General features: G+C 37.5%; 1 protein-coding gene and 1 long non-coding RNA gene across 7 annotated transcripts in view; one reads left to right on the top strand and one right to left on the bottom strand.

The window, feature by feature from the left end:
* SAMSN1 (SAM domain, SH3 domain and nuclear localization signals 1) overlaps nt 1-7,478 on the top strand; it is a 119,764-nt gene extending 112,286 nt beyond the window's left edge. For both annotated transcript variants that reach the window (XM_059164483.1, XM_059164482.1), the window contains one exon: nt 6,581-7,478. In XM_059164483.1, the coding sequence (XP_059020466.1) occupies nt 6,581-6,783 (203 nt within the window). In that variant the 3' untranslated portion in view covers nt 6,784-7,478. The remainder of the gene's footprint in view (nt 1-6,580) is intronic.
* LOC131825258 (uncharacterized) overlaps nt 1-22,101 on the bottom strand; it is a 219,165-nt gene that overhangs the window by 113,552 nt on the left and 83,512 nt on the right. For all 5 annotated transcript variants that reach the window (XR_009351171.1, XR_009351175.1, XR_009351172.1 and 2 more), the window contains exon 2: nt 9,602-9,724. This is a non-coding gene — a long non-coding RNA (uncharacterized LOC131825258). The remainder of the gene's footprint in view (nt 1-9,601; nt 9,725-22,101) is intronic.

Here is a 22,101-nt window from a genome sequence, read left to right as displayed (position 1 = left end):
TAGAGAAGGCACACAGGCATCTGACGTTTATGTATTTATAAATATGTATTTTATATATATCTCTAGTTGTAGCCATTTAGCTTTATGCAATTCAGTTTCTTCAGATTTCTTTTTCGTTTTACCTAAATTAAATCTTGGGGGGGGGTAGGGCATGCAAAATTTCATTTACGATTAATGCCGTATTCCATATAATACAAAAAATAAAATGAATTGTAAACATTTTTAATCTTCTATCAGAGAACAGTGCCCAGAGTGGAGAGGCCATAGAACTGTCACCTCAGTCACCTAAGGCACTTGTAATGCACTTGTTTTTATATTGCACTCTGATGGTGGGCTAGGGTATTTTGTAATGATAACCCTGGTCAAACAAGATTGAATCTGCTGTTACCAGTGCCTTCCCCAAGGCCCCTCTCACTGTGCTTTGCATTGAGTAGGTGGTTTACAGATGCTTGTAGGATGAAAAACAGCAAGGACAACAACAACAAACAAAAACACCCAGCAACAGCAAAACAACAAAATCTTGCAGAATGAATTAACAGGGAGGGAATAAAGAGATTTGTAAGTCATAAGGAAGCTTTTTTCTGATTATAAACCTGAAGTCCCTAGCCATCCCGCCTCACGGATAAAAGTTTTTGTAGTAGGCAGATGGGTGTTGGTCTGGGTTGTCAAGATCTATGTCGCGTGTATGCTCACTGTGCTGCCTGTGTATATGCAAGAGTGTAAATGAGTACCTGTCTAGAGGACAATAATGTAAACCCTGTCAAAGTTTGAGATGTGCACACTTTTATATCCAGAAATTCCAGTTTTAGGAATTTGATGAATTTCAACATACAAACGCTAAAACTGCGAGTTACACTATTACTACTTTTAAAGCATGAACTTCCCTCAGTAACTGATTTGTTAAATTAATTAGTATATGCAAACAAGGTCCTACAAAGATACTAAGCGAATATAATGTGTACTGACATAAAAATATGTTTAAAACGGGGCACCTGCATGGTTTAGTCAGTTAAGTGTCTTGCCTTTGGCTCAGGTCATGATCCCAGGGTCCTGAGATCCAGCCCCGCATCAGACTCTCTGCTCAGCAGGGAGTCTGCTTCTCCCTCTCCCGCATCTCTTGCTTATGCTCTCTCTCTCTAATATATAAACTTTAAAAAAAAATACATTTTTTTAAAAATGTATTTAAAATGTATTACCATTGAATGGTAATACCATTTAACATTAAATGGTAAAGGCAAATGATAGATCAGAAACATGCAGGATAACCCTATTTTTGTCAAATAATAGTTTTTTTTTTAAATCATGAAATCAGGTTGTTTCCCACCAGCTCAATAGTTTATTCTATAAGAAAAATGAAACTGATTTCCCACAGCTCCTAAAGAGGCAATATATAATTATAGTTTTTAATCTTACTTAAAATAGTTTTATCCATATGGGTCCAATATGACAACGTAACCAATGGTCAAAATTTCCTGGGACCAAAGCCTTCCATAGGGGTGTCTAGCTGGGCAGAGTGGCACCCGTGCTGGTGCTGAACAGTTAGATCTCAGATGAGTGTGCCTCTGCCCTTACCAAAGCAGTCGGCATGATACAGTGGGAGGCTGCTGTGAATGAGAGTGCAAAGATTCACTCCCTGGCCCGTATCTCATCAGACTCTGCTGTTACAGCACAAAGAGAGGGGCACCTGGATGGTTAAGCCTCTGCCTTCGGCTCAGGTCATGATCTCAGGGTCCTGGGATCGAGCCCCGCATTGGGCTCTCTGCTCAGTAGGGAGCCTGCTTCCCCTTCTCTCTCTGCCTGCCTCTTTGCCTACGTATGATCTCCCTCTCTGTGTCATATAAATAAATAAAATCTTAAAAAAAGAAAAAAAGGATGCAAAGAGAGATGTTCAAAAACAGGGAGCGGCATTTCAACTCCTATTCTCTCATGGCCTCGGGAAAACAAGAGCAACTGGTTGTTATTCCATGCAGGGATTCCTGTTTTCCATTTGTTGTTTTTCCAAATGACATGAATACCAAAAAGTCATTATTATAAAACTAACACGTTCAGGTGATTTAAGGATGTGCTTAAGATGAAATCAGAAATAACTTAGAGTTGTGCCATATTGTCTACTGGATGGTCCTCCTTGAACAACATTGCCTCTGGACAAATAAATACAGCCATAGTTACCTAGAGAATGTCTGAGTTTTGTTCTCAGTGACCCAAGTGGGGCTCCAACATGAAGCTACGGTTTTGTGCAATTCTCAGAGAGGATGACATAGGCTTGGTTTTGCCTCTTTGAACATGGCACCAGGAGAGAAGAAGGGGACAGTAATTCAAAGATCCAAGAGATATCTTCATTTGAATTTCAACAAAATTTCTTATTTGATCTTTAATACCTATTTCCTTTAATTAACCCAAACATCACAATCTTTTTATTTAAAAAACTGCTTACTGAGCACTTGCATTGGCCAGGCATTTTCTTATGCCCTGTAGATTGCATTATTTTATAGTTTCCCCAAAGAAACAGGAGCCTAAAGAAACAAAAGCTTCATACATAAGGCACAAAAGACAGTAAAGTCAAAATCTGGAATATTTGCGTGAAGAAAGTTGAGAAAAACCTATGTGAATATAGGACAGATTTCTCTCTTTTGGATATGAGAACTTTTCCCAGAATTAGGATTTAGTTTGAATTCTTTAAAGCTTTCTTCACATTTAATATAATTGAGATTGCCTATACTTAATTAATTAAATGTCACAATTCCAATATAATTATTTTATGAATAATTATATTAGCTGTCTTCTGTTTTAATCACCATGCCACTTTTTATCTTTATCGATGACTATCTTAAAATGTTGAGCCACGGGCTTTACATGATTCCATAAAAATCTGGGTAAGAAATAAAATATTTTAATATTCAAATGAGTTCTTTATGACAAAATATCTCCTAAATAATCTCCTCTTAACCTGATTATTCTTAACCTTAACTTAACCTAATTTTATTATCATTATATAGAGTACAGAAATGTTTGGGGCTGCTTTCTGGCCTTCTGATGATGTTTGCTCTTAGCTGCCAGCAACAAGAGACACACTTTTTCAAATTATTTAATATTTTCCAATATACCTAGATTTGAAAATGTATAGCCTTTGGAAGATTTGCAAACCATGCAGGGGCTTTACTGAAAAACTATATTGTCTTAATTTTTTGTTGTTTTTTAATTGAAATATAAGACATTATAGGTGATGTGAGAAATATAGAGAAAATCTAAAATGTTAACACTTTCATTTGTGAATTATAAGCATAAGTCCGTTGGTCTTCACATAATTTTAGTAATAGAATACTTAATCATATAGATTGTTCTTTCTAACTTAACATTTTATCAGAAACATTTTGATATTTAAAAAATGCATTCATATCTCACATGGTAAGTCTGTAATTTTGGAGGCAAACTGTTTCTTATTCCAGTGTGTTATTTGCCTGGTTAGCTCAGATGATTGGACCATGGGCCAAAACTGATGAAGGTTATAGTTTCAATTTCTAGGTAGGTCAGTTAGCTTTACTCTGTTTCATGGCCACATGAAGGGGCTAAATGACTTAGAAAGAAAATGTGGACATAATGGCCTGAATTTATCCCCTGTGCTGGGAAAAGTACCCATAGTACAAGACCTAGGTTTGTGCCAATCTGGAAGTCATTAGCATCAGGACGGAAAAAACAACAACAAAAAATAAAGCAAAAGAAGGAAAACCCTGAGCCTCCCCAAACACAAAAACTGAATGCTATATAGCTTTTATTTCCTTAATATAACATAATGACCTGCCTTTTCTTTTTATAGTTAGAGTCGAGGGGCTCCAGCTGATCACCTGCCTAAAATTATTGCAAGCCTGGCGGGAAGCATTCAAGGAGGCAGAGTCATGTTTTCATTTCACTAGGAAATCATTTAGCAAATTACTGCTGTCCTGTAAATTGCTGCGCTGCGTAACTTTCATACTGAGAAACTATTTCCCTTTTTTCATAAAAATTGCAGATAAGAGGTTCCTATAATAAATAACCTGTATTTAAAACAAACCAATTCCCAGAATTTGGGGACGGTGATAGAGCACTTCTCAGGTGAAAATAAAAACAAATATATTTTATTACCAATAATTAAAACCTATATATTCTCTGTTAAAGTCAGATTTTCATTTATTGTTTGTTTACTTTGTTACTCTTTGAGGGGAATGGAGAGAGGCTTCTGAAGACAAAATAACAAGCTAAGTACTTATTTTTGGAAAGAAAAAGAACTAAGTTTGGAAATCAGAGCTCTTTAAGCCCAAGTCTTATATCTTGAAGAGAGTCCCACAATCAGTAATCAGCCTAAATAGAACACGGTATTGGGAGCAATTTTTACTATGCCAAGTTCTGTCTAAAATGTCGGTCTGAAGGGAAATAACTTAGTTCTTTTAATTTTATGTCGAGGTGATAGGCCCAAATATAATCTGGGGCAAGATGGCCTAGGATCACATTCCAAGTATGGTGAACCCTGCTGATGGAGCAGTAAGCATTACAAAAGGACTAATTTCTCTGGCCTTTTCCAGAAGCACTTGGATAATGAAACACAGAGCTGGTTCTTCCACTTCAGTGGCAAGAAGACAGAAAAGCAGAGGCAGGGGAGAAATCTTTCCGTCAGAGAAAGAGGTCCCATTTCAGTGCTGTCTTTTTGTAACAGAAGGCTTTGGAAACAAAATTGAATGACTGATATTCACAAACATTAATGGATAGTAAGAAGTTTCACCCTACACTTAAAGATTGCTAAGACTAATAAAGAGGAAATGCTTCATGGTGGCTAACATTTTTAAACAGTCACATTCAATGCATAGTAAAAGTAAAGGTCTTGATATCTAGAACTTGTTATAACATCACTGGACTTAAATATCTGATACTTGAGTCCAAAACGTTAAAAATGTTGTGCAAACAGGGAGAAGATTCAGAAGAATGGCCCAAGCGTGGTTTTATTGGTGCAAATTAAAGCTTTGAGGAAAAGAGTAAAAGAACTGTTATGATTCTGTTTGAAGATGAGTCGACGAAAATGATCTTTATCATTTTTTCCCAACCTTTCTCAACCAGTGTTCCTCATCGAAACCACAGAGTCCCAAAACTAATGTGACTCTTTTCTCAGTTCTTCTGTGGGTGGTGCATAAGAGAGTACCATTCTAGATCCATTGAGGAGATGTGAGTTCATTACATACAAGGCTGCCTTCAGGCAGCACGGTTCAATTCTCTCTCGTAAAGTATGTTGATAACAATTGGATACACAGTAGAACATGATGTTGGCAAGATATCTGAAGCCTAGAAAATGCAGTTAAAGAAGCAGGGTATCTGTAGACAAGATAAAGGGTGGATTTCCTAAAGCTAAATGACTTAGCATTTTACTTTCATAGAGTCTGTTGAGGAAAAGTACAGTTTCCTTCTCCCAGGATTTTGGAGCTGGGATTTATTTTCTTCTCACCAGAATAGGATGAAGCACGTAGTCTCTGAAGGCGGAGGTCTTGTCCCGCCTGCAGTGGGTGCGTTTGGTTCTTCCCAAGTGGAGTTATTCAAATGTCTAACGTGGAGAAGCTCTGAGGGTAGAAGGGGGAAAGAACTAGATATGCTGATAGGGCTGATGGGTGGTGGCCTGAGATACATCTCCTCCCCGAGGAACCCATCTCATGATGTGGGGAAGCACACATTTACCCAAGTCAGGGAAGTCTTGACATTGACCAAGAGAACTCTGACGGTAAAGGCTTCTTGAGAAGATTAGAACTTCATAGTGCTGCCTAGGTTCTTCAAAATATCTTTTGTGACATCTCTAGTATTAATTTCTTTTCAAAGAAAATGTCTGTTGAATCTAGAATACTGACTTGATAACACAGTTACCAATCTGAATATAAATAATTGTTCTTCAGAATTACAAAGATGTAGAAAGACTAAATAAGGCAGAGTCAATGAAAATGGTGGTGTTTTACTATCTAAAAGCAACCTGGTTTCTATGTTAATTTTTATGGTGAACGCAGACATAGGAAAATTTTGAGTACTTTTAAAGTTTTTTTTAGTTAAATTCCAAGTAATTGAAGTCCTACTATCTGTTGTTGCCCAGAGAGATATTTTATTCATGACTCCACGTTATCATGATTCTAGAACTGTCCACAAAGATCACTATTGAGTTAGATTATACATTTAAACTACAAGTGACTTTTTCTAATGTTACTTTAAGGAGTATTTGGACAAGGCATCAGTCAAACTGTGGATACAATCTGCTTTCTCTGGCAACTTATCATTAATGTAAAATGAGAGTCCATATTGATCTTCGCTTATGCAAGCAGTTCACATGAATTCCATGAAACTGCAAGTGAGCAAAAAAAAAAAAAAAAAAGGCAAACTTTGTCTTCTAGGAAAGCAGGGCTTGAATATTTGAGTGCAAATATCTCTGTTATAATAAACAAATACATTGTTTACTCACGGAAGTTTCAAATGTAACGAAGTCAAGGTTGGTACAGTTAAAATAGCTCAAAGACGAATGAGTACATGAATAAAACTTGTTTTGCCTTCTCTTAACTGCTGCCCTCTTTTCCATTTACAGCTATTCAAGAGCAAGAAGATGAATCTGTGCCCCTATCCTTAAGCCCAGACAACTCCCTAAATAAGTCACAGTTAGACGACTGCCCAAGGGACTCTGGTTGTTATATCTCATCAGAAAATTCAGATAATGGCAAAGAAGATCTGGAGTCTGAAAATCTCTCTGACATGGTACGGAAGATTACTATCACAGAGCCAAGTGACTGAACACACATTCTCAACTATATATCTACAAACGCATTCCATTTTAACTCTACTTGAACTAAAAGATCAAATAAATGGGAGAGAAAGAAAATATTTGGTGATACAACCTAAGGAGAAAGTGTTTTAATCTGAATGATTTTATATAAAAGTTCATGTCTCTAACATTCCCAATTATTGTAAATAGTATGTATATTTATTATTTTAAATGCTACATGTTAATATTTCACTTGCCTGTATTAGAAAAGGCATAGTATAAGTCTTTGATATGTGTGACATAAGCTATAGTCAGCTTTGTTTAAGTGTGAAATGATAAATTCTGCAGGAAAAATCTTTTTTTCATACTTGTTGGTTTTGCATTTGTGTCTGTTATTCAATAAATAGTAATGAAGCATGTGTCTGTTTAACCAACTGTCCAAGCAGCATTCACACTCATTTTTATACTTAATAGGAAAGCGTGAGTTAATACTGGAGGCATTTTATCCTGATCCACAGTGGAGTTTCAGAAATTATTTTTTGTTAATTTCTTCACTGTTATCTGGTATAAAAGTATAGATAACAAGATGTTGTTGACTCTCGTTGAGTAAAATGAATTTTAATAATTGTACAGATGTTTCATCTTTAATTGTAAATATTTTTAATTGTGAAACACCTTAATTTTAAATAATAAAAAGAACTATGTGCATTTGCTATTTTCCAGACTACTAGTACTTAAATGTATTTTTATATTAGACCTCTAGACAAAATATCTATTACCAGAAGTTTTATAGTCTGTCTGATATACAGCATATATATGTGTATATGCATATACACATATATATACGATTCCCAAATGAATTACCTCACTTCCATCTGTCTCCTTAACCCCAGGTCTGTGTTATCCAACTTCCTGAACACTTCTATGTATTAGTCAGCTCAGGCTTCCATAATAAAATATCATAGACTGGGTGGCTTAAACAACAGAAACTTATTTTCTTAGAATTCTGAAGGCCAAAAGTTCAGGATCATGTTGCAGCACGGCTGGATTCTAATGAGAGCTCTTCCTGGCTCACAGATAGCTGCCTTCTCACCGTGTCCTCACATGTCAGAGATAGCAAGCTTTCTGGTGATTTTTTCTTAGAAGGGCACTGATCCAATCACGAAGGCCCCACCTTCACATCCTCATTTAAACCTAATTATCTCCCCAAAACACCATCTACAAATACCATATATGGGGTGGGGGCTAATGCTTCAACATTCAAATTTGTGGGGAAAGGAGTCCAACATAGGACTCTAGAAGCTTCAGATCGACATACCCAAATCTCTGACTTTTCTCTACAAATTTGTCTCTGCTTTTTTATTCCAAACAAAGCTCTTTCTTTAATGATGCCAGTGCCCAACCAGTTACCCCAAACAGAAAATCATTTCTCATATCATCTCATATAGACCCTTCTCCTAGATCTAATTCTCACAGATTCAGTATGTAATCAAGTCCTACCTCTAGAAGTCCTTTGCCATTCATGACTTTCTATCCCTTCCCATGGCTGTTGTCTTGCTTTGGAACCTCAGGAGCTCATTTATGAAATAGTGCAATAGCTTTCCAACTGACCCCTATTCTACCAGGGCCCTACCTTTTAATCCATCCTCCACACAACCTCCAGAAAGGTCCAACATTTGAATCAAATCATGACTTCCAGCTTGAGGTTGTTTTTTTGCTTTGTTTTGTTTTATAGCTCCTCACTATCTTCAGTATAATATTTGAACTTTCTTCCAGGATATATAAGGTTCTTCTCAACCACTTATTACCTACTCTATGAATCAGATCTTTCGTCCCCCTCCTCTCACTCTACACTCTCTATAATCTACTTGCAATTCCACAAATTCACAATTTCTTTTGTGACTTTTCTTATGCTATTTATTTTTCTGGAGTGGCTTCTGCTTTTTTTTTTTTTTTTTTACACATCCAAGAGTCTCCCTTTGTTTTCTGTTTTAAGATTGATCACAAAAGTCACTTACTCTGTGAAGCCTTCCATGATTTCCTTTGGTTTTCTCCTCTGGGTTTCCTTAGCAACTTGTATTTCTGTTTATAGCATTTTATTAAACTTTATCTATTTCAGAGGCACTTATCTTTCCACAAGACCACGATCTCCTTGTGACAGAGGCTACTTTGTTTAGCTTTGTAATCTCTGATGCCTGGTACTAGATCTGTACAGAGTGGGCATTTAGGAAGCATTTGCTGGAGGGCAACGAATATAATAATTTTTCCCATATAACCTATTCTGTATTTACATCTAAATCAATGTACTTAGTCTATAGGTAAATACTATAGTGATATAGTGATATATAGTGATACTATATATCATTCCAAAGTGATCTAAACATTTCTCTAATAAATAAAACACAATACCTTAGAAAGAATCAGGAAACACAAAGTGTTATTTTGAATGCTGGGAGACATTATTACACTGTTAATTTCGAGTATATTTTTCCAGATCCATGAGATTTACTCCCATATGCAGTGCTCAGGTCTGGAGTAAATCACATGCCTACTCTTATTCTTCCCCCTCCACAGCAGGAAATAGTGTTTTAAGTTCAAATTTCCAACATGCTGCCTCCATCATGGTCCTGCTCCTGACTATGGCTACAACTCTAAATAGATTATTCTAGGATCTCCTTGGACACAGCACAGCCTCTGACCATAATTTTTAAACTTTAATCAACCTGCTGCCTCAGGGAATTCTAGAGAGTACAGCTTCTTTATGAGGACAGCAAGAAATTTGTAGGTTAGGAAGCATGTAAGGAACTGTTTGATTGTAAAATGGCAGAAATCGCTGGTGAAGCTTACCCAGCCGCAACTTCTTTTCCTTCAGAATAAAGATCTGGTACCCAGTTCGAGGATTTAGGGAAATGCTTTTGAGCAGAAGTGCTGCAAAGGCCTTGAGGAGGCTGAGGAAGAGAGACTGGATTCCTACAAAGAGAGAAGGAGGGAGAAGTGGAAACACCATGAGGTTCAAGTTGCCAGAAGGACGGCCCCATCACATAGCACAATGTGAAAAGGACACCTGTAGCAAAAGCATATCTCAGATTAAAGGAGTCCTGAGGCCCTGGATTTTACCTGTTGGATCCCTGCGGCTCGCTTTCCTTGGGTTTTTCTCTCGACCGTGCAAGCTGGATAAAGAGAAGTAAAAAGGCTAGACGTAGTTTAGTCAAGGTTGTAAGGTAGTTGAAAGACTTAGACTTTTGGCTGCCTTCGACTAGGAGACAGACAGGAGTCTTAGCCTTTCAAGAGTGGATGGGAAGGTGGTTAGAATGTGACATTTTCATGGTTCCCAGATGGCTTTGTGTTTCCAGGTTGCAATGTGGTGAGAGTCCTGGCCTCAGTCATTTCTTTATTCACACAACAATTCTGAGACATGGAACGCATATGCTGCCCAAGACTATGCCAATGAAGGCCTCTGGATCATAGAATCTGCACGAGAATCTTGCCATAGCCTGTCACTGGAATAAGCTGTCTCTCGGTACAGAAAGATTGTAAAAACTGTTCTGGGATGACGTGATTGCTCTGATCCCAAGAACATCTTATGTTTACAAATTCAAGTGTATGGTGAAAGTATGCCTAGTTAGAGAAATTTTAATCCAGATAAACGGATAAAATCTCCATAATACTTTTTTTGTTAAGAACAAAAATGAACTCTTTTCAATTCTACCCCCTCGATTCTATTGCCGATATAAGTACCAATATACTTTCACTCTGAAATTTGTTATCAGAAGCTTTTCTTTTTTATCAATTAAATTTCCAAGATAGTTACTAAAATAACTCTTAAAACTTCTAAAATGATAGCTCAAGATTGTCAGGTTTTAGACAACATCTAATTCACTGAGGTTAGTCAAGTGCCTTGCAACTTCCTGAGTGAGGCCAAATTGATGACATGATGACATTTCATGTTGAGAAACTTCCGTTACAAACCTAAGTTCTGAGAAAAATAGTATGAAGAAATTGTAGATACTCTGTCACACCACACACGCACACCCTTCCATCCCCTCCACACCAACAAAGAAAACCGTTCGACTAATCAGGACGCACAGGATGTCATGCTAGAATTATGTAAAGGTTGAGAGAAAAATGAATAGGAACTAAATATAGGTAAAAGAACAGCAGTTTCTAAATATGACCAGGTTTCCTGGTTACCGAAATAAGATCAAAGGAACCCTTACTTTAGGCTACCCCCTGTCCTACCATTGAATTCATCTGATCACATCCAATGTTGACCTAGAGGTCCTGGTTTGAGCACTGTGTGACTTTGTGTAAGTCACTTAGCCTCTGAGCTTAGGTTTTTTGGGTTTTCTTATCCTCTATTAAATACGATACTAACATTTCATATTTCTGTGCTGGTTAAATGAGATAATGTACACAAAACATTCGGCACAGTGCATGTCACGTGAATAAAAACTGATATCTGAACACAAAATGAAAGCAGTGCACATGTTACCATAATACAGGCCTGGGCTTGTAGTTATTTGAAATTCTTCAGACACTGATTGTCTGAGGGCTAGGACAACCATGTTGTGCCACAGCAGTGAGAATCTGCGGATTTAACAGAACCTCACAGATAATGACCATTTTGTTATGACAGAATATTTCTTTGTCAGGTTCTGATAGATTAGAAAGAGGCCATGTTGCATTTAGCTTTGATTCCTCACACTTGGCACATAATAGGAATAATCATTTTTTTAAAGATTTTATTTATTTATCTGACAGACAGAGATCACAAGTAGGCAGAGAGGCAGGCAGAGAAACAGGGGGAAGCAGGCTCCCTGCCAAGCAGAGAGCCTGATGCGGGACTTGATCCCAGGACTCTGAGATCAAAGACTGGGCCAAAGGCAGAGTCTTTAAACTACTGAGCCACCCAGGCACCCCAGGAATAATCATTTTTAAAGACCAAACGATTTGAGTATATAAGTAACTGCTTATATTCATGAATAAAATTAAATCAATGAAAGATGTGGGGTTATTACTCTTAATACTGCACCTTGGGCCCTCCCTGGTCTTTATAATATGGAGTTGCAGCTCATTGTGCTGTAGCCCACACAGAAGCCCTTAGAAGGACACCCTAAATGCAGATTTTTACATATTTACAAAGTTAATGGCACTTAGGCAAATGATCTGCTGTGGGAAAATCACAGTGCAGAGGAAAATACAAGCTTTTCATCACTCTCCCTTTCTTTCTTCATCATGCAAACTTCTCACATTTGAATCACCAACAGTCTGAGTATTAGTGCATCTGCGTGATGTCTATTATAAATTAAGAAGCCATGATGGAAAAATCTTTAAAATGGCATTAGGGTGTTCAGAGATCTCCTTAGACCTCCTGGGATCCCTGGTGGGCCTGAAATGCAGGGCACTGTTCCCTCAGAGGGACGGAGTGGAATCCTGATGCAGAAGGCGAACGGGATCGCTTTCCTCTCCGACTTTTTGGGCGCCACGCCAAGTGAATGGGCAGGAATCATTCCATTTGCAGAGTAAAATGGGGCGAAAAGCACTTCTGGCACACTTTGTCCATATAAATTATACTTGTTTGCAATTCATCAACTCCTCCTCTACTTTATATCCATATGTAATGTAAATGATCGTCTTTCTCTGAAGCTCCGTAATGATGCGCAGCTCCAAAATGTGATATAATCAGCTAAAAGAGAGCAGATGGAAGTTTTTTCCCCAATATGCATATTCATAAAAAAATTAGAGAACTCAACAAAAGGAGATACATAAGTACTTGTACCCGGAGGGCTGCGGCATGGACTTATGTACAAAAGTAAGTGGGTTTTCTGCAACTATTTCATTCTTGAAGCCTTTACTCATTCATTCCTGCAACAATCATTGAAAATGCTCTGGGGGAAAAAAAAAAACCTGCCCTTCCATAGAGCATTTTCCTTAAGATTTTTTGTTTTGTTTTGTTTTGTTTTTTACTGCACCTTAGAACTCATGGTTCAGGAAATAATGGTTAGAATATTTTACTAGAGGAAATATGATTAAAATGGTAAACCATGAAAAAAGCAAAGACTTCACTGTCCCTTTAGTAACACAAACTACAGAAATTAAAATTCGCACTGTTATACTAGAAAAAGCTGTATAGAGAGAATAATGAACTGTCTGGATATCATTAACTATACATGTATGTATTTTAAATATCTGAGTCCTCATAGGGTAAGGTGGTTCATACTAGAAATTTTGTTAATGAAAACGGCAGTAGGAGATATCGTGAAGGAAAGCAACCATGAAAGAAAATTTAGGAACGGAGTGAAACAACAAAGAGACGGCAAGAAAATCATTCAAAGTGTGGCTACGAGTTTTGGTCTTGTAACCAAAGAAGTGGTATTTAGACCAAAATTAGAGGTTTCTGACCATGTATGTCTTCTTCCAGAGCCCCTCTCCATATGTGAAGCCCTGGTGTTCATTGAGAGAGGCTCCGCTATGGACTACTGTATCCTTGATCTGTGCCCTCAGGTTCCTGTTGGGAACAATGAGTGGGAAGCCCCATTAGGAGACCTGGGGGGTTGGGGGGAAGGAGACTGTGGGGAAAGAGGAATAAGGTCAGTGTCTTTATTTGCTCCATGACATCACCTTGTGTTACCTGTCTCAGTCAAAGGTCACTAGTCACCCAAAATTGTCATTCTGTATCTGACTCTCTGACCTTCAGATTTTGCTAACTGCTCCTTTCTCTCATCTCCAAAAGCTTAGATTTAACAACAGCTCTGTGGCTTGCTAGCTCACTCTCTGTACAGACTTGAATGGTTCCCTTACCCTCCACCCTGCCCATATCTTTGCAACTCAGCCGGCCTTGAATTATCCTAATTTGGTCATGCCATCGACTTCCTGTTGGTAGCCAGACTAGTGCCCTGATCCCCCACCGCTCATGATTTTAAGTTACTTAGGTCATGTTCTTGAGTCAAATGAGCACTGCTCTGTGACTCCAGCATAACTTTATTTACATGGTCTCAGGACATTACTATCTGTCTCGCTATTAGCCCCCACCCTTCCTGACCAAAGCTTCAGGGTAAAGCATTTCCACTAACACTAGCGAAACTCATGCCCTTTTCCCCCTTTCAATTCCTCATCCACCTGTCTCATGAGTCCACACACATACTTCTTTTTTCTACACAGCTAAGAATCCCTGGAATAGGGATCAATGACAGCATGGAGGTTTTCGTGGTGCAACTGAGCCATCTAACTGCATGGAACACATGTTCTATCTTTTACTAGTAACCAAGCTCACAGTATTTTGCTATGAAACATGGGGTCATTTCCATTGGGACAATATGCCATCTACCAACATTAATATCCATCCATCAACTATGTAATAAAACAGAATGAACTTTGCTGCTTTTAGCTGCTTGCTACCTAATCAGAAAAACTTGACATTAATAACATTTGGGGTTTTTTTGTGAATGTGATGGCACATAGATACTGGAATTTTACTAGCAACTTTTTGTTGCTGAAATTCTTAATTCTAAGTTATATTTCACCTACTGTATCACTCACTAACATGGGTCTCTCAGACACAAAGCCTTGGGCTTCTTGATCTCAAAAGAGGTTATTGTAAAATATGGATGCCCAGATAATTTGCATGATTAATGAAAATATGTTTTAGAATATTAAACATTTAAGATGTTAGCATTTAGTAGGCTTTCTGACAGAAGTTAAAAGACTATTAGAATGACTGATGAATTGCTACAGTACATTAGCCCTCAGAACAGGGAATGTGCTAGAGGACATTTATGTAACTTCTTAGTGTTCTTGGTGTTTCCCCCCCCCCTCTCTTTTTTTTTTTCTTTCCCTTTCCAACTAAGCTATCCTTTTTTGACCTTGGATCAGTTGTAAATGACCAGGCAGGGGACTTTGCAAAGTTTGGAGAATCTTGAAAATTACACGGAAACCCAATGACAGAGGGACAAAGAAAGCAATTGTATTAGCCAGGGCTTTATACCTAATAGCTGGTACATAGTAGGAGATGAATAAAAATGTATCAAAGAAATGAAACATCTTCTTTCACGGTTCAAATACCTTACCTCAACACAGTGGAAAAAATGAAACAGAAAATTCTTCCCTGTTCAGTGACAAGGTCACTGGCAGTTTAGTGGTTCATAACCAGGGAATATAGATACACTTGGCTCTTTCCACCTGTTAGGAACTGGCTTTCAGAATGAAGCTCCACCAACTGATCTCTTTCTGGAGCCTTTTGTTTTTTGATTGCTGCAGAGCTCATCAGAACCTCTTTAGTCATTTATGTCTTCCTCTTGTTATCCTTACAGATGAAATATGTCAGGAAGGACTCTCATGGAGGTGTTCATCTCCCCACTGGGTAAAAAGTGAAATACCATTGAAAAGGTAGGACCACAAAAAATACCAAAATAAATCTTTAAGGTAGGAGCAATAAACTGCTTAATGGCCTTGCTTTGGGAGAGACAATTAACATTACTTTAATTTATGTGAAGTATTATCATGAAGTTATGAGCTCCCTCTCTGAGCCCTACTTGCCAAAGCCTGCTTCTTTAGGCAGCATTTCCCTTATAGCATTATTTACATTATAGTTTCTCCAGCACTCACTAATTATAGGGTACCTCATTCCTGTGTCAGTGAGCATAGAGAGAAATACACTATTATATATCATCTAGAATGCCACTACTTAGTAACATAAAAATGGGCAGCACAAAAATGCAGTAGGCTGAATAATTCCCCCCCCACCTCTGCAAAAGACAGAAGATCCTAGTCTAACAGAACCTCTTAAGTGTTACCTTATTTGGGAAAAGGGTCTTTGCAGATGTGATTAAACGTGGGATATTGAGACAGGGAGATTCTCCTGAATTATCTTGGTGGGCCCTAAATATAATTACAGGTGTCCTTATAAAAGAGAGAAAGAGATTTCTTTCACAATGAAGAGAAGGCAGTATGAAGACAGAGCAAAGAAGACTGAAAGTGCTGCCTTTGACGATTCAACTGATGGGGCCATAAACCGAGGAATGTGGACAGCTTTCAGAAACTGCAAGAAGCAAGGAATGGATCCTCTTCTACAGACTCTACATGTGTGGCCCAGCAGACATATCGGAATTTTGGTCCAGTGATAACTGATTCTGAACTCTGACTTCCAGAATAAGGAGAAAATAAAATTCTATTGTTTGAAGCCATCCAGTTTGTGATCACTTTTTTTTGAAGTCTTTATTTATTTATTTGACAGACAGAGACACAGCAAGAGAGGGAACACAAGCAGGGGGACTGGAAGAGGAAGAAGCATTCTTCCCCCCCCCACCCCCCAACCCCTGAGCAGGGAGCTGGATGTGGGAGGCTCTATCCCATGACCCTAGGATCATGACCTGAGTCAAAGGCAAAAGCTTAATGACTGAACCAACCAGGCATCCCAAGTTTGTGATAATTTGTTATGGCAGCCACAGAAAACTCATACAGTAAGTTAAACAATCCCAGCCTTAAACAAAAGGTTAGTGACCCCTACTCATGGTCCTTATAGCAGACCATGAGAAAAAATTATATTATTAACAACCAGTTTAATGCAAAAGAATATTGACATTATCTGTTGAAACCTATGTATATTGTTCTTCACTTATACGTGTGTTATGAGAATATATTCAAGCAACTCAGTTTTTTTAAACAGGAAAAAAGGTTCTTTCAACAAAATAATGAATTTATAAATATGAAAGTCAAATATATACTATTTTTATCCTTCAGATGTTTCAAAATTTCATTTACTAAGAGTACACTTTTTTCCATCCCCTCCTAGAACATAGCTATTATGGGCTAAAAGATAATGCAAATTTAAAACATTCTTTTTTTTTTAGACTTTATTTATTTACTTGACAGAGACAAAGAGATCACAAGTAGGCAGATAGAGAGAGGAAAGCAGACTCCCCGCTGAACAGAGAGCCCAACGCAGGGCTCGATCCCAGGACCCTGAGATCATGACCTGGGCCAAAGGCAGAGGCTTAACCCACTGAGCCACCCATGCTCCCCTAAAACATTCCATTAAAGCAAAAACACCCTGATTTTGGCCTTACTAAGAATAGAAGCTTCCTTTGAGATTTGGAAATATGTTTTGCTGAAAGAAAAATGACTTTTTTTTTTTTACCATGACTTATTTATTCCTTCATCAAATATTTATTGAACATGTTCTAGGCACCTGGAAACTATACTAGGCTCTGGAAATAGCAAGATGAACAGCCATAGCACCTATTCTCAAGGAGCTGGGAGTTCAGTGTGCTCCTTTGGCAAATGTATAAATAAATAAATTCTTATGAAGTGTGAAAAGCTAAAGTAGTTACCTAAGCAAGTGAAAATAGATTTAAAAATAAATCATTCATTTTAGAACCAGATGATTCTTTTTTTCCCCCTTTTTCAGTCACATCTTTATTTCCCTTTCTTTCTTTCTCTCTCTCTTTCTTTCTTTCTTTGTTAACATTTAATGTATTATTTGCCCCAGGGGTACAGGTCTGTGAATCACCAGGTTTACACACTTCACAGCACTCACCATAGCACATACCTTCCCCAATGTCCATAACCCCACCACCCTCTCTCTACCCTCCCTTCCGCCAGCAACCCTCAGTTTGTTTTGTGAGACTAAGAGTCTCTTACGGTTGGTCTCCCTCCCTAACCCATCTTATTTTATTTTTTCCCTCCCTACCCCCCATGACTCCCCGCCCTGCCTCTCAAATGCCTCATATCAGAGAAATTGTATGATAATTGTCTTTCTCAGAACCAGATAATTCTATGAGTTGGAGAAGAGGTCAGTTGTGTCCGGGTATTTGCAAGAGAGGTAAAAAAAAAATCAAACAATACATTGGAAAAGTTTCTTATTCCTTATTTGGGACATTTATAGCCAAAATTGTACTCAAGGTTATAGTAGCCAAGATTCAACATCTTCAAATTCTGGAGAGCAGAATTAGCAAATTACAGTAGCTTTCTTCTGGTTTCAAAAATGACTACTTGTACAATAAAGGTTGCTTAATTAAAACTTATCCAACTGAAACGCCCATTTATCTGAAACAAATGTTTATGCTACAGACATCAACCAACTCTTCACATGAGTAGCTAACAATAAGCAACGGATGATGAATATCAATTAAAACACAATTGCTCCCAATGAACTCTTTCCTGAAAAAAATACATTCCTGCATGGACGTATATTCATACGCACACACCCATGTGCGCGCATGCGCGCGCGCGCGCGCACACACACACACACACACACAAACTTGTCTTCTTTTAAAAGTTAATTGGCATTAACTTTATTTTGAAGACTGGCTCTTCATTTTATCATTGAGCCCAGGGTTGGTCTCTGATAAGGCATGAGTTTCAGGTGGGACAAGCTACATAATGGGGGATGTCCAGAGAGCTTAGAATAATGGCCCAGTGCAAAATGAAATGCAGAGCCCCACGTTCAAAGTTATTAGGACTCTTAAGACAGCAATAGCAGAGAATTAACACAAATATGGAGCCTTGGTGAGAGCAGAGCCCTGTGCAACAAGACAGGCTGTATGTCCCTAAAACAGGCCCTGGTTTCATGTATCCTTTATCAATTGTCCCCATTTGGGTTGTCCCAAGCACCATTCTACAGATTATGAAAATGAAAATACCCTGCCTAAAAGTCACATTATGATCATATATTCTTTGCACAGGGCTGTATTAATTCTAAAGGCATTGTTGGGCACCCATTAAAATTCTATTATGATCAAAATTTTTCATGCTTACTTGATTTTGCTTTTCTGTGCTTTATATAGACTTAACATGAATGATGAAGCAGAAAAAAATGCTGTGTTCACTGAACTGTGTCTATTAGCCACCTGGGTATGTTATCAGCCCTCCTGCATTCGGTTGTGTCTATGTGACCAGGTCTAGCCAAAAATCTCCTTTGAGGCTCATGTTCTCACCTCACTAGGTTTTCCTTACTCTGCCCTGTGCTTACCCACCCCTTTATCTAAAGGGTTGGAAACAATAGACACTGAACTATGGAGCCCACGATAGGAAAAGCCTTAATCCCTGAGTCATTTGTGGAGGAGAGCCATTCAGGAATGCTGCTTGACCAAATGAGTGCCACACAGAATTAAACTTTATTGCCTTAAGGTGCTTATATTACCCTAATACTCTATGTTTGGTAGAAAGATAGTCTGAAGCAGTGAGCATAGACCCGGAGCAGTAGCTAACTCATTGAGCATTTCTGATATTCCTTTTGATAATCGTGACTGAAGTCATCTTTTCTGCAGACTATAAATCAATGTACTAGTCAATAGCTACGGTGTTCTCTCATGGAGTTGTTCACATTGTCCTAATAACACGAACCTATCATTTTCTTTTTTTTTTTAATTTATAATTTTCAAAGCACTTTTTCCTATGTATTTTTAGAGGATTCCATTGTAAAGACTTCAAAATCTATAGGAGTGAATCATCAGGGATAGAATAACGAATAGCAACAATGACACTTTGCCAAACATTGTCTCAAATCTCACAAATAGTCCCCCATCAGCTTATAGGGTTTACAGACCTCAGAAATTCAGATTACCCAAGAAAGCATTTGATAGGAACCCTGGAATCTGGGCTGAGTCTAAGTAAGCATCTGGGAACACTGTTCTTAGGAAACTCAGCTTGGTGTTGCTGGGAGGGACAAGGGGAGATGGCCAGAGTGCTTAGAATAATGGCAAGTGTTCTTTTCCCTTTGGCTGCAGAATGTCAGCATTTATGGGAAAAAGTCGATCAAGTACTTACTGGATCTGCTTAATCAAGCATAATTGTCACCATGTGACTGGCAGTTATTGGAAGCTCCTATGAGAGACAGTGCCAGAAACATTATGCAAAGAACTACCTATATTTTAGAGAGTAAAAGGAAAAATAACTTTTCCTCAACACAGGAAATCAACATGATGCGATTTAAGAGCAGGAATTTTTGGAATGGGAATCAGACTTAGTTTCAGCACTTATTTCCTTCAAGTTCTTAAGCATTTAAGCTCTAGTTTATTTCAGTGTAAAAGAAATGTTAATGCCTACATTGCAGAGTTGCCTACATTGTGGCTTAAACAAACTTAAACAAGTAAGAGATGCCTACATTGTGGCTTCAACAAGCTTAAACAAGTAAGGCACGTAGCATGATTTCTGCAATATTTTACCTCTGTCGGGTCCATTTTTTGTATTAGTGATATTATTTTTAATACTAATATTTTAAGGAGCACCTGGGTGTCTCTGTTGGTTAAGCTTCTGACTCTTGATCAAACTGGGGTCCATCTCCACACTCAGTAGGAGATTTGCTTGAGATTCTCTCTCCCTATCTCCCTCTGTGCTGTCTCCCCCCCGCCCCCCCCCCCCCCCCCCCCGTCGCATGCCCTGGTGCTCTCTTTCTCTCTAAATAAATAAAGCTTTAATAATAATACTACTTTAAGAATTAAGGACAAAGAAGCACTCACAGGCATTTTCAAATTTATACTATAAAGAATCTTACCAAACATCCTTCCTGCCCTCTCTAAAACTTAGAAACTATTTTTCCCCAATTTTTTTTAAGACATACAATGTCAAGCATTTATAATCACACATTTCCCCACACAGCCAGACATATACTCATATTTCAAACAATTCTTTCAATTGCCCAAACACTCGTAGATTGTAGGAAATAATAATTCATTAAATATTTATGAAATATTGAACTATCATATTCACACCAAGGGAGTTTAATGAGAGAAATTACTTTCTTATCCTGAATCTTAAAAAGGACTCTAGGGACTCTGATTAATATAGATTTTCCTAGAGTGTTCCTTTTATACTGCCTTTATAAATGTTTTATTTACTGTGTTTTAAGAGGTCTAGCATAGTTTTCTTCTAAACAAAACCCCCAAATTCTTCAAAATCTAGGCAAAATATGTAAATTTAAGGACTCTTTACAGTGCATTTCTGAGATAGGTATCAGACAGCACATAAATTTCTATTAACAAATATTTACTATCTTCTTTCAGATTTTAATGTGTACTACATGTTGATAAAGGGGGGAAAACTCAGTTATCCAATAAATTGTTATTTTAGTTGAATTAAAGGTATTTTAAATTTTGAAATACCCAATACCTACAAAAGATCCCAGGCTAAACTCTATGGCAGTAACCAAAAGATCTAAATATATCTTCTGACATTAGAAAAACAGAATAACAAAAATCTGAGTAGTTAAATTCTATAATAGAAAAATGACTATTTCTGTATTAAGGTTGTTTCATGAATTAGGAAGTTCAATAAGTAGACTAATGTTTGTTGATTTTATGGTGAGCTTGCAATGGCATCTTGCCCTACTTATAAGATTCCAGAAAATATTAATTGAACATTTTTTTAGATAAGGAAACTCTGTTAGACACTTGGAATACAGGATTCATGAGATACATGGTATTTTCTCTCAACAAGTTTACAATCTAGCTGAGGAGGCAGACCAAGTATCAAACACTACCTATGGTAACAGCATGTTACTGTAAGAAAAGATACTTCACAGTTCCAAACCTATAGAGTTCAAAGAGGAAAGACATCCCTAAATGTTGTGAGATTGAGATATTTGTCTTCAAACTGAAAAATTCTGGTCCTCAATTTATAGTGGGGGGGGGAGGTTTCGTGGGGGGGGGGGGGGTAGAACCAGACAGATACCTAGTATATAACTATATACTAGGTAAGCTATTTTGGAAGTAGCAACTATTTATTTGTATACAATATGATAGTATATCTTATGAGTGCTATTGTCAATTAAAAACCAAATAACCACTAATCACTCCAAAGTGAATTTCAGTTTCCCAAAATAGATCAAATTATTCATTTCTACGTTCCTTTTTCATTGATTTCTGTAGAAAATCATTCACATTTCAGTGATTAAAAGGAAATCTTTAGCCCACATAGTTTTTCCATAAGCATTTTTTATATATATACAAAAAAATCATGTTATATAACATATTAAGTGATTAGTTATGGGACTAAATGTTAAATGACAGGTGCTAGGGATATTTAGAACTGATATTTAGAACTCCCAGATCTTCAGGGACTTATCATTTGGCTGGGAAGTCAAGATTTATATATATATATATATATATATATATATTTTACATAAGTGTCTCAGTGGTCATAACATTCCCCAAACCAAAAGAAGCTATTCTCATTCTAACCCTGAATCCATGAATGTAGGAATGATGCTGTTATAGCCTTCTTTTATTTCAAACTCCCCAAATTTCCATTATCTGCAATAATACAAGACAGGTGGGGTGACATCAAAGGAGAAAGGATATATCAGTCACGAGTGTCATGAATAATTTGTTAAGAAATTATATACTAAATAT

Source organism: Mustela lutreola, chromosome 2 (genome assembly GCF_030435805.1).
Source record: "Mustela lutreola isolate mMusLut2 chromosome 2, mMusLut2.pri, whole genome shotgun sequence".
Taxonomy (NCBI): Eukaryota; Metazoa; Chordata; class Mammalia; order Carnivora; family Mustelidae; genus Mustela; species Mustela lutreola.
The sequence above is the reverse complement of the archived record's forward strand: the minus strand, read 5'-3'. Positions and strand labels throughout refer to the sequence as shown.